This window comes from Puma concolor, chromosome D3 (genome assembly GCF_028749965.1).
Source record: "Puma concolor isolate L17-30 chromosome D3, mPumCon1.1.hap2, whole genome shotgun sequence".
In the NCBI taxonomy this organism is placed as follows: Eukaryota; Metazoa; Chordata; class Mammalia; order Carnivora; family Felidae; genus Puma; species Puma concolor.
In genome coordinates this window covers 8,506,808-8,519,486 of record NC_141678.1, presented here as the reverse complement: position 1 = coordinate 8,519,486, position 12,679 = coordinate 8,506,808, and the positions used below count along the sequence as shown (strand labels likewise).

General features: G+C 40.7%; 1 protein-coding gene across 2 annotated transcripts in view; it reads right to left on the bottom strand.

The window, feature by feature from the left end:
* The window catches only part of ATP2A2 (ATPase sarcoplasmic/endoplasmic reticulum Ca2+ transporting 2), a 59,666-nt gene that overhangs the window by 12,532 nt on the left and 34,455 nt on the right, over nucleotides 1-12,679 (bottom strand). For both annotated transcript variants that reach the window (XM_086681652.1, XM_025933310.2), the window contains exons 6-11: nucleotides 12,192-12,272; nucleotides 10,198-10,283; nucleotides 8,750-9,214; nucleotides 3,554-3,642; nucleotides 3,069-3,171; nucleotides 2,129-2,260 (exon numbers count right to left, since the gene is read on the bottom strand). In XM_086681652.1, the coding sequence (XP_086537778.1) occupies nucleotides 2,129-2,260; nucleotides 3,069-3,171; nucleotides 3,554-3,642; nucleotides 8,750-9,214; nucleotides 10,198-10,283; nucleotides 12,192-12,272 (956 nt within the window). The remainder of the gene's footprint in view (nucleotides 1-2,128; nucleotides 2,261-3,068; nucleotides 3,172-3,553; nucleotides 3,643-8,749; nucleotides 9,215-10,197; nucleotides 10,284-12,191; nucleotides 12,273-12,679) is intronic.

Here is a 12,679-nt window from a genome sequence, read left to right as displayed (position 1 = left end):
ATTTTGAGAGAGTGAGCAAGTCAGCAAGGGATGGGGAGAGAACCACCACAAGCAGGCTCCACGCTCTATCTCACAAACTAAGATCATGAACTGAGCTGAAATCAAGAGTTGGAAGCTTAACCGACTGAGCCACCTAGGTGCCCAGGTTTGTGGAGTTTTTATCATGAACACAAATTTTACCAGATGCCCTTTCTGTATCTACTTAAATGATCTTATGGTTTTCTGTCTTTATTCAATTATGTGAATTACACTGATCCTCCCCCATCCCCCACTCAGATACAAAGCTAGTAATTGCAGAAATCCTCAAGAACCTCAGCATCCAATGTGGGCAGTGACGAGTGGACAGACATCTGTGGGTTCTCTGCCAGGCTGTGTGGACTATGGTCATCCTCTCAGCCAGAGCTGCCTCAAGCAGAAAAAGACCATCACTGAATTCTGCATTATTTGACTCGTATGTATTTACGTGTTTAGTTTCCATTGAGCATTTCCACCAAATGCTCTAGAAAGACTGAAGGAATGTGTAGTGATTCTTAGGTGTAGATCTAGGCACCAGATACATCCTGGGTGGAGAGAAGAATACAGCCATTTCTAACAGCATCAGGATAGTCCATTAGGCCTTAAAAAGCTGGGTTCGGGGCGCCTGGGTGGCGCAGTCGGTTAAGCGTCCGACTTCAGCCAGGTCACGATCTCGCGGTCCGTGAGTTCGAGCCCTGCGTCGGGCTCTGGGCTGATGGCTCAGAGCCTGGAGCCTGTTTCCGATTCTGTGTCTCCCTCTCTCTCTGCTCCTCCCCCGTTCATGCTCTGTCTCTCTCTGTCCCAAAAATAAATAAACGTTGGAAAAAAAAAAAAAAAAAAAAGCTGGGTTCTGCCCACTTCCTCTCTGAACTACAACAGGTTCCTGCTTTCTAGGGGCCGGAGACTGGCATGAGTTCAGATCTGGAAATTTTCAGTGAAGGAGCCCCCATGACAGTCATTACTGATCTCCTCGCTCAGCTGCTGACAAAAAATGAGGCAGCCAAGGATCAAGAAATGGCTTAGTCTGCAGACAAGAGAACAGACAGCCTTGCCCTTACGTCCCGTCAAAATGACAGTTAACACACTGCTTGTAAGCTCCATACTACTTGTTTCCCTTTATCGAGTGGTTACTGGTCTAGAATCAAACAGTTCTAACCCTCAGTCTCTGTGAAGGTTGCCTCTGAGGGACTTAGTCAAACCAACTAATAGAGCTGTCAGACAATGTGGTTTTGCAAGGATGCCCCTCTGCCCCCTTTATCCCACCCCAGCTCACTGCCAGTGTGAGAGTGAGGGCTCTAAAATGGAGACCAGGACATCTCCCATTTTATGGATGCCACAGGAGCTGCCCAGGACCCTTGTGACTATGAGATTGCTAATGGTGGAGTGTGGATCATGTCACAGCGGGGAGGGCCTTAATTCTGGTGTGAGCTTTGTTTTCTTGATAATATAAAGGAGATAAAATGATGCAAAGAGAGGGTGCTAGAGAAGGAGTCCAGTTCTGCCTCACCCTGTGAGACTATGCTCATCACTGCAGGCCTCACTCAGTTTCCCTGTCTGTGAATGCCAGACTGGACTGGATGGACCCTTTCACAGCCTGACATTGGTGTGCTCACCAAAATGCTTAAAAAACTTGACCGGAGGGGCATCTGGGTGGCTCAGTCAAAGTGTCTGACTTCGGCTCAGGTCACGATCTCACGGTTCGTGAGTTTAAGCCCTGCATCGGGCTCTGCTTTGGCACTGTAGAGCCTGCTTGGGATACTCTCTCCCTCTCTCCCCTCCTCAGATTGCACATGCACTCTCTCTCTCACAAAATAAACTTAAAAAAAAAAAAAGAACTTGACTGGAGTGCACTGGAGAAAATCAGAAAAGTGAAACAAGAGAATACATTAAAACAGCTACTTTGAGAAATTTTACTAGAAAAGAAGCAGAGTGCTAAAGGGGGAAACAAAAAAAAGAAAGTTTTAAGATAAAAAACATACTACTATTGTACCAGAGAGCAAATGAGAGAAGGAGATGCCGCCAGTTTGAGGAGAAAGGTATGAATCTACCTACTTGTCCAAGAGGGCGGGGAACGAAAGACAGTGCACACAACACCCCACGCTTCAATACTGACCGAGTTGCAGGCATTTGCTCTTTCTATTTTAGAAAGACCCTTCAATTCGGTATCAAATACATTCATCTTCTCTACTAGGCAAGTGAGAGCAGTCTCTGTAGCTTCCCCAACTTTTTCATACACGCCCTTTGCCTGTATTGGTTAAAAGCATAAAGTGAAAAAGCAGTGAATAAGTTTTTCATCAATAAAGACTTCCCATCAGAGGAGAGCTTGTCTTTCGTTGCACCATTATTGTCAGGGCTGTTTTTATCCTACTCTGGAGCAAATGAGGCAGACAAAAATACACTCAAAGCACATTTTATCTTATTTTAATAACTATATTTTTTATTTCCTTTAACTATGAGAAGCCAATAGTCATAGTATTAATTCAAACAACTTTCAAATAGTATGTGAAATTGCATGTCATTATTTATCATTCTACAGAGTTCACATTCAGGTTCTGATGGAGACTGGCTTGTCTTTTAGAAACCAGTGGGTTAATCTGTAAGTAAAAAGGGAGGAAAAAAAGGTCTACTGTTTAAATTTTATATTATTTTATCATCATCATCATCATCATCATCATCATCAAAACAGCCCTCTAAGCCTCAGCTCATCCTCAAGGATATAATACTACCCATCTTAAAAAACAAGATTAATACCCTCTACTTTCAGGAAAACATTTCCTCTCCTAGGTTTTCTTCACTTTTGGTAGCCACACTACAAGCCAAAGGAAACATTGCATACATCCTCTTAGTTTAAAAGTGACTGCAACACTCAGAGGATGTATGAAAGGCTCTCGGCTTTCTTTGACTAGGTCATGCTGACTCGGATAAAATGGAAAGAGGAAATAAAATCAGAAACTGTTACTTTCCAGAGGAAGGAAGGCTGGATTTTCATTCCACCCACCCCACCTTTGAGCTAGAATAGCCAGGTCTACTTTTTCATTTATGAGGAGCCTTACCTCATTATAATCCAATGCAGAATCATTACAAAGAGCACAAATTGTTGCCAATTCCACAAGACCATCATATTGATGACATTTCACTGGTTTATCATCTTTATGCCTATCAAAAGAAGAAAAACACTTTTAGAGCATAATGTGGTCATCTCTATTGATTTTTATTTAATTTGTAATATAATTTTGTGGGCAACAGCCTGGCAAGTATTCAAAAGAATTTGAGTGATGGTTCTTAGAAATCTGATGCTGGAGACAACAGAATGTGTCTTTGATATTAGGAATCAACCAGTAAAGACCAGAAGTTCTTAATTAATGAAATTCTTACCACAGGTATCAATACAGAACAAACCAGCTGAAAAATTAGGCTCTAAAGCAGAGCTAAATAAAAATGAAAAAAGTCACTGACTTATAACCTGTTTTCTCTTAAATCTATACAAGTACCAAACTGCTACAACGGATCCTTTAAATGATAAGGTGGGTTTACTCACACTTCTCCAATAGGTGCATATGTTGACCCAGTTATGGTAAACTCATTAAGGGAACAAGTATCCCCCTCAACCTTGTCCAGAATGAACATCTACAGAAAAAAAAGCGTCAAGTGTTTAAAATGTGCCAGAAAAAAATAATCTCTGCTAAGACAAAAAGCATTTCTCATGGAAGAAAACAATTTTAATGAAACTTATGAACTGAACCTCAGCATCAGATTTTTCCTTATTCCAACTAGATGCTATTTAGGATTGCCTCCCCCATCCATCCAAGAGTCTGAAAAACAGTATCACAGAGGTGCTGAATAAATAAACAACAGGGGCACCAAAGACACAGAAGACAACCCACATGAAATCTAAGTTATGAGGACTCCAGGTCATTCAATTCCAAAGACACAGCAGTAGTCTTCAGAGGACTCCGAATTCCCAATTTCAAATGGCTGGCTGAGAAAGTAATATTAGGTAGTCATGCCTGGGAGCTAATAGTAAAAGCCTGGGAAGAATAAACTCACATTTCAGAGCTGCATAAACATTCCCTGAGTAAAATAAGACAAATCACTTCTCTCCTCCTTCCCACTTATTTTTATTGTGGCAATAGCTCATTTTCTATGAAGCTGCATAACTCCATGTGCACAGTAAGGAGCCTGCAGAACTGACTGAACTGACATCACCAAGGGAACACAGACAGAAGCATGCTTAGGAAAGGATTCTTAATTTTACAGTGACATGAGCTAGTTTCTTAAAGATCAGGTTCCCCCAGCCCCCCTCGGTTTGCTTTTCAATCATGATTTAGAAGCCCGGTTTGGAAGACTCAGATTTAGACTTGTGTTTTCATGCAAATTGAAACTATAACACCTTCTCATAAAACACAGAACAAAAACACAAAGTGCTACTTCAACTATACTTTATGGTGCCAGAATGCCTCTGAAATATGAACAATTAAGAACGTGACCAGGGGCGGCCGGGTAGCTCAGTTGGTTGTCTGACTTGATTTCAGCTCAGGTCATGATCTTGCCATTTGGGGGATCAAGCCCTATAGTCAGGCTCTGCACTAACAACTTGGAGCCTGCTTGTGATTTTCTCCCGTGCCCCCCTCCCCTTATGCGCACTCTCTCAAAACAAATAAAACATTAAAAAAGGAAGAGGAAGGAAGGAAGGAAGGAAGGAAGGAAGGAAGGAAGGAAGGAAGGAAGAAGGAAGGAAGGAAGGAGAGAGTGAGAGAGGAGAGACAGGAAGAAGAAAACGGGGTGCCTAGGTGGCTCAGCCAGTTAAGTGTCTGACTTCAGCTCAGGGCATGATCTCTCGGTTCGTGAGTTCAAGCCCTGCACTAGGCTCTGTGTTAACAACTCAGAGCCTAGAGCCTGCTCCAGATTCTCTGTGTCTCCCCCTCTCTCTGCCCCTCCCCTGCTTTCACTCTGTCTCTCTCTCAAAAATAATAAACATTAAAAAAATTTTAAATATATAATCAAACCATTTACAATAATTTAAAACTACTAAACTCAAGTTTAAAAAGAGCCACGTAGTGCTTTAAGGTATCTTTTCAGAGAATCTCAACTCAGATTCAGTAACAAAATCAGTTCATGCTTATTTTATTTTTTTTTTTTAAATTTTTTTTTCAATGTTTATTTTATTTTTTTGGGGACAGAGAGAGACAGAGCATGAACGGGGGAGGGGCAGAGAGAGAGGGAGACACAGAGTCGGAAACAGGCTCCAGGCTCTGAGCCATCAGCCCAGAGCCCGACGCGGGGCTCGAACTCACGGACCGCGAGATCGTGACCTGGCTGAAGTCGGATGCTTAACCGACTGCGCCACCCAGGCGCCCCATTTCATGCTTATTTTAAAGTAACTTTTTTTTAGGGGCACCTGGGTGGCTCAGTTGGTTAAGCATCCAACTTCGGTTCAGGTCATGATCTCACGGTTCATGGGTTCAAGCCCTGAATCGGGCTCTGTGCTGACAGCTCAGAGCCTGGAGTCTGCTTCGGATTCTGTGTCTCCTTCTCTCTCTGCCTCTCCCTCACTAGCACTGTCTCTCAAAAATAAACATTAAAAAAAAAAAATTAAAGTAACTTATTTTTGCCTCACAAGATTTTTGCTTGTTATATAGGACAAACTTTTAAGTTCTGAAAGTTTTATCTTTTTTTTTTTAATATATTTTTTTAAAGTTTATTTTGAGAGAGAGAGCGTGCAAGCAGGGTAGGGGCACAGACAGGAGAAAGAATCCCAAGCAGGTTCTGCACTGTTAGCGCAGTGCCCAATGCGGGGCTTGAACTCATGAACTGTGAGATCATAACCTGAGCTGAAGTTGGATGCTTAACCGACTGAGCCACCCAGGCGCCCCACACCTCTCTTTTTTTTTTTAAACTCTACACCCTACACGGGGTTCAAACTCACAACCCCAAGATCAAGAGTCACATGCTCTACTGACTGAGCCAGCCAGGCGCCCAAAAAGCTTCACTTCAAAAGCTATTTAGATATAAATTAACCCTGGAACGGAACTAGAGCCACGAACAAGACATATGTCTTTTTTTTTTTTTTTTAATGAAATTATATAAGAGGATTTAAAACTGTGATGACTCCTGATAAAAAAGGTTCTAATTCAAACATACGCAACCAGTGTTAAATGAGGAAAAGATTCATGTCCAAGATCACATGCAGCAGTATCAGTGACGCCTACATTTTTTTCTAACAGATACAACAACTAAAAAAAGGAAGCTTGTCAAATGGCTCCTTCCAAATATGTTTGACATTTTACAGAAGAGGAACAAAGGACCAGAGAGGTTAAACAAGTGCTCAAGGTTATATAATTATTAAGTGGAAGACAGAGGACTAGATTTAACTACCCATCTCTCCTATAAAAAACCCAACTTTACCCTTTTTTTACCCTTTTATTAGAAGCTGTGTGACCCCCAGACATATCACTTAACTTCTCAGGGCCTGAGTTTTTATTTTTTTTTTAATTTTTTTTTTTTTTCAACGTTTATTTATTTTTTTGGGGGGGGGACAGAGAGAGACAGAGCATGAACGGGGGAGGGGCAGAGAGAGAGGGAGACACAGAATCAGAAACAGGCTCCAGGCTCTGAGCCATCAGCCCAGAGCCCGACGTGGGGCTCGAACTCACGGACCGCGAGATCGTGACCTGGCTGAAGTCGGACGCTTAACCGACTGCGCCACCCAGGCGCCCCACAGGGCCTGAGTTTTTAAACCTCTTGAGCAGGATTACCAGGATTCATAAAGTCACAATGTGAAAAACTAAGTGCACTAAGCAACATCATAAGTTGACATTATTACCACACACCATGTCATTTCTTTAATGATACAGTTTAAAAAAGTGAGACTTTCAGTTTATACCACGGTCCAAAATATTCTAAGATATTCAGAATTTTAGTTCACATTAAGTAAATCTGAATGCAAGTGGGCATGGTAGATTACAAGCAAGTAAACCATTTAGGAACTGCATGATGAAAGTATTTCTAAGTCAAGGTCAGTTATGCAACCTGCTGCAAGAAACCTCCCATAGAATACAGATTAGCATCAGCTTTCTGTCACAGAGGTACAACAGAACAAAGAGGCAGGCTACGCTGTTTAATGGAAGAAAACATCTTACACCAGCTAAGAGAAAATATAAAAACAAAAATCTTTTATTACAGACTCTGTTTTATTCTTAGTTTGAAATCTGATTTGCTCCCATAGTTTGAAATTAGTTGACAACTAGCTATTAGCCAATTTACACCTTTTCTGGTTCCAAGGAATGAAAACCTAGGTAAACCTAGGTAGCTGAGTCAAACCCTGCTTATTACCACATAAGAGACAAAACACCTGTCCATTCATTCTAAATTGGGGTCTGGACTACACAAAGAGTTGGTGGGAGTGGGGGGGGGGGGGTGTGTGTATCTAAAAATCATCATGAGCTTCAATTTGGCAAGATAAAAATTCCAAGGGTTTAATTGTATTAGAAGAAAAATGATTTCTAATACGAAAAAACATTATCCAAAACCTGGAAATAAGGCCAATAGGATATCCACAGTCCCTTCAATGTCATTCAGAAGCATTACTTTACAGGCTCAAAGATTAGTATTCTAGAAATATAAAACACTGTTCCACTGTGCTATTTATTTATTTAGAGCTCATTACTTACAGGAGGCTGTGGATACTCCTACAGGAAAGACAAACTGTAGTTTCACTGCCCTAGTGACTACTTTTTTTAAAAGTTTATTTATTTGTTTATTTTGAGAGAGTGCAAGCATGGGAGAGGAGCAGAGAGGGAGAGGGAGAATCCCAAGCAGGCTCCGCACTATCAGTGCAGAGCTGGACGCGGGGCTCAAACCCACAAACCGTGAGATCATGACTTGAGCCGAAATCAAGAGTGGCGGGTCACTTAACCAACTGAGCCATCCAGGTGCCAGTGCCCTATAGGATATTAACCAGTTTTTGTAATCTAACATATAGCAATTCTATTCTAATATTGAGTACTTCCTCAAATGCTCTTTGTAATCAGTTTTACCATTTTACTGATTCTCTCAATATTTAACAAGCCAAACAGGATCTTTGGTGTCCACTCAGTATTTTACAAGTTGTGTACCTTTGGGAAAATTATACTTGTATAAAGTTGTTCAAATAAAACCTAGGGAAAGAACTTAATTCAGCTATATCAGTATTTCTGTAGTTATTACTTTTCTAAGGGCAAGTTTAAACAGTTTCTTATTTTATCCCCCAAGTGATGGTCAAGACAACCTAAGAAAGAAGGATGAACATAGAACAAAGCAATTATTTGCCTTTCAAGAAAGCATGTCTCATCCACTGTGTTATGAAAACACAAGTTAGAAGTTTAGCTAGGCTGGTAGGTAGGGAACTAGCTGCTTTACAGAATTCTCTTAAGGCTGTTTCAGTAACATACATGCACTCAGTGATGGAGCAGTCACCTAACACATTTACAGCCCGTCTTATAGTTACCTTCCCCAGTGTAAGTACGTTAACCATGCAGATACCCTTATTTCATGAATTAGTTTTAGGAATTAGAGGACTAAATTCCTTTGAGGCATCAGATTACCTTGGGTTAAGGCTATACACACAACCCTATTTGTTTAAAGTACTTTAAAAGGTATCAAATTACAAATCCAAGGTTTTGATGACATGAGGGCATATTCTTAGGATGAATCAATAACCACCAGCAGCAAAGAGTCTTAAATCACTCCCACTTACCCTGCACACTGACATCTGGTTCGTCGTAAGCGTACCAGTCTTGTCTGAGCAGATAACAGAAGTACAACCAAGGGTTTCCACAGAAGGGAGACTTCGAACAATGGCATTTTTCTTTGCCATTCTGCGAGTTCCAAGAGCCAGGCAGGTGGTGATGACAGCAGGCAGACCTTCAGGAATGGCCGCCACAGCCAGGGCCACTGCAATTTTAAAGTAGTAAATAGCACCCCTGATCCAGGAGCCTCCGTGAACTGGGTCATTGAAGTGCCCAATGTTTATGATCCAGACTGCAATGCAAATAAGGGATATGACTTTGGAAAGCTGCTCCCCAAACTCATCTAGTTTCTGCTGGAGGGGTGTTCTCTCCTGTTCTGTTGCCACCATCTCATCCCGGATCTTGCCGATTTCTGTGTTAACTCCAGTTGCCACCACCACTCCCATGGCTTTGCCAGCAGCAATGTTTGTTCCCTACAACAGAAGTAGAGGAAACTGATTAGAAGAGTAACACTGCACCCAACTTAAACACCGACTAGTGAACTCAGAACAGTTTACTAGTCTGTGGGTATTTATTAGAGCACCCAGACACTCTCATATTCTGCTGGGCCTTCCAGTGGCTGCTGCTACTCAGAGAACTAGCCATCCAACCTGGACAATGCAGGCAGCATGGTCTGGCTCTTCTTGTTTCTCATTTCATGCAGTTCCTACTTGCCCAGGGAAGCTCCACCCTGACCACCCACCCCTGGAAACTCTATTCATAATATTGAGCCTGGCTTGCAGACTGGCTTTGGGCTGGAACAGGGCTCTAACCCCTCTGCGTTCCTGACTCTTCAAACTCCATCCGGCCCTCAACCCTAAGCATTCTCCACAGCTGGCTCCAATAGCTCAACCTCCCTGCCCCCACTGTGATCACCTATAACAAGCAGGGCCACCAGCACCATGAGCTACCTTGAGGACCTCCACTCAAGCACTGGCATTCAGAAATCATGAAATCAAGTAGGAGCACTCTCTCCCCACCCCACTTTACTTCCCAGTGCTGGTGTGATACAACTTCATGATTTTCACTGTAATCCTATAGCACTTTACTTACTAGGAGTGGCTAGGCTCCCATACTAACCCGTATACAAATACCTACCATTTGAAGTATTTTAAATGCCAAACAAGCAAAGCCTATCAATTTCTCAACTTTTCATTTCAAAAAAATTTAACAGAAAAACTGGTGTACAATGAACATCCATTTTACTTTTCACCCAGACTCACCTCTTATTATTGTTGCCACATTTGCTTACTTTCTAAACACACACCTTTTTCCTGTGATCTACATACTATCATCCACATCATTTAAAAACATCTTTATAGACTAAGCCTTTCTCACACAGATCTACTTTTCTAGGTATACAGATAAAGAATTTAAAGGTGTTTGACCTGATCTTTACATTTGACAAAGTACTTACAGAAAACAGCATGTTCTTCTTATCTTGGTTGACGGCCCGTGGGTCTGGGACAGGGTCAGTGTGCTTGATGACAGACACAGACTCACCTAAGCAGGTTGAGAGAAGGAACCATTAGATCTGTGCCATCCACATGTAGAACCTGGACCCTCACTCATTAAACTGCTAGCACTCTCAGGAAATAGGATAAAAGACCCCATCTGCTCGAAGGAGGTGAGCTAGTAAAACTTAGAAACTAACTTCAGAGCAAAGAATGTCAGGATTAAAATAAGTACAATTTCAAAATAAACTTAATTTTGAAATAAAATCCCAGTCAACTGCCTTTATTTCCCACAGTAACTATTCAAATCTAGTCTGTTTTCAGGTATCAATTTTATACTCTAATACTGTGAATATGTATTTATATGTATTTGTCGTAGTTGCACATACACACTAATACTTCCAAAAAAAAGGTGAACATATATTCTTAACACACTAAAAAACTAGATACATTATATTACGTAATGAGGAGCATCAATGGGACACCTGTTCAGTAATGTCAGACATGAGAAATGAAAACATAGTTTTAGAAATACCTGCATTAGTGATGAGTGATCAGACCATTCTATTTCAATAAAACAAAACTGAAAAACATCAGCAGTTGCACTAAAAACACCACATGGTATATAAAGGACAACTTCTTACAACTTTTACAATGTCTCATTGAATTTGGTTTCAACTTTACTTAACATCACTTATGAAAATAACTGGGGTCACTCTGAGTAATGCAAAATACGGCTCCAGTTATTAAAACTGGAACATGATTAACAAAAAACATTTAAGAGATTCTATGAAAAGTTTTAAAAGTTAATTATTTCTATGGGCACACGATGAAAATTTTATATGCACAACCTAATCAGTTTCCCAACATTTTATGGCTTAATCAGCTTTCAGCTATTGCTAATGGGAGTTTTAGTAAATAAGCTATTCATAACGAAACAATAAAAAACAGAGCTCAGGCTACTCACAATACTACCTCCCATTACTTCAGCTGCTTTACAAAACTGATAATCAGATAAATCTTGATTACCTTTGGATTTTATACTCTATTTAATTCAGGTTAGCATTGTGTCTGAGTTAATCTTCTGACCACCTTACTTCCAGTTAATATGAACCCTCCCCCGTAGACTGTACCTTTATCAAACAAAAATGGAAAAATGTTCCAAACAATCTCAGATCTAAACATGCAAACTTCAGGCAGTAAAACATTCACCATTTTGGAAGGTGCTAGCTTTTGTTAATTCCACATTTGATCATTGCCAAGTATGATAGATGCAAGAGTAGCATTCCTCCAATGAAAAAAATTACAGCTCTGGAGCCTTTTTTTCCTGACTGGAAAAAGAACACTAAATAATTCATTTTCCACAAAAGAGAGAGACAACACTTCAACCTGAAGATTACTGCCCTTGCTGGGCGCTTGGGTGGCTCAGTCGGTTAAGTGTCCGACTTCGGCTCAGGTCATGATCTTGGGGTGAGTTCGAGCCTCGTGTCGGGCTCTGTGCTGACAGCTCAGAGCCTAGAGCCTGCTTTGGATTCTGTGTCTCCCTCTCTCTCTGCCCTTTCCCTGCTTGCATGCTGTCTCTTTCTCAAAAATAAGGAAGGAAGGAAGGAAGGAAGGAAGGAAGGAAGGAAGGAAGGAAGGAAGGAAGAAGGAAGGAAGGAAGGAAGGAAGGAAGGAAGAAATACTGCCTCTGCTAATGTAGGAATTTGTAACTTTTTTTTTTTTTTTGAAAGCTAATTTTTGGTAAAATTTAACGGGGCCTTAGGAGATGAAAGCCAAGTTTGTTTTTAAACCTCATACACTGGCAAAAAGCCTAATTTATGAAGTTTTAAGAAGTAAGTATCTTGGAGAGGATTAAGTGAAGTACGATAAAGGGACAGTGAGGCAAGAGTCAACTCTTAGCATGGGATCTGAGAGAGTCTGCACATTCAAAGACTTTCCAATGTATAATATTTACCTGTGAGAATGGACTGGTCAACTCTCAGAGTAGTAGATTTGATGGAAGTTAATCTTATATCAGCAGGAACTTTGTCACCAACTAATTGGGGAGAATAAAGGCAGTTAAAATAAGCAACTCTGTAATTCATGTTCGTGTTTCATAGAGATAAATCTGTCTCCAAATAAAACAAATTTTAAGGGAAATACATAGCCTGTATACAGCACAAATATATCAAAATCTGTTAAATTAAGATAATCAACTTATCCTTAGGGTTAGAAAAACTCTTGCTAGACAGATAACAGATTATCCCATCAGAAAAGCTAAAATATCACAAATAGGTAACAAACGTCTCAAAGACACTAAAAAAAAATCTCACTTGTAAGAGTAACAAGAAATAGAAGCAGGAGACACCACTTTTAAACTACCAAATCGACAGACAATAAGAGTTCAGAAAATGTACCAAGTATGCAAGGATGTATAAAAAACAGGGATTCTTACAGGGTGGT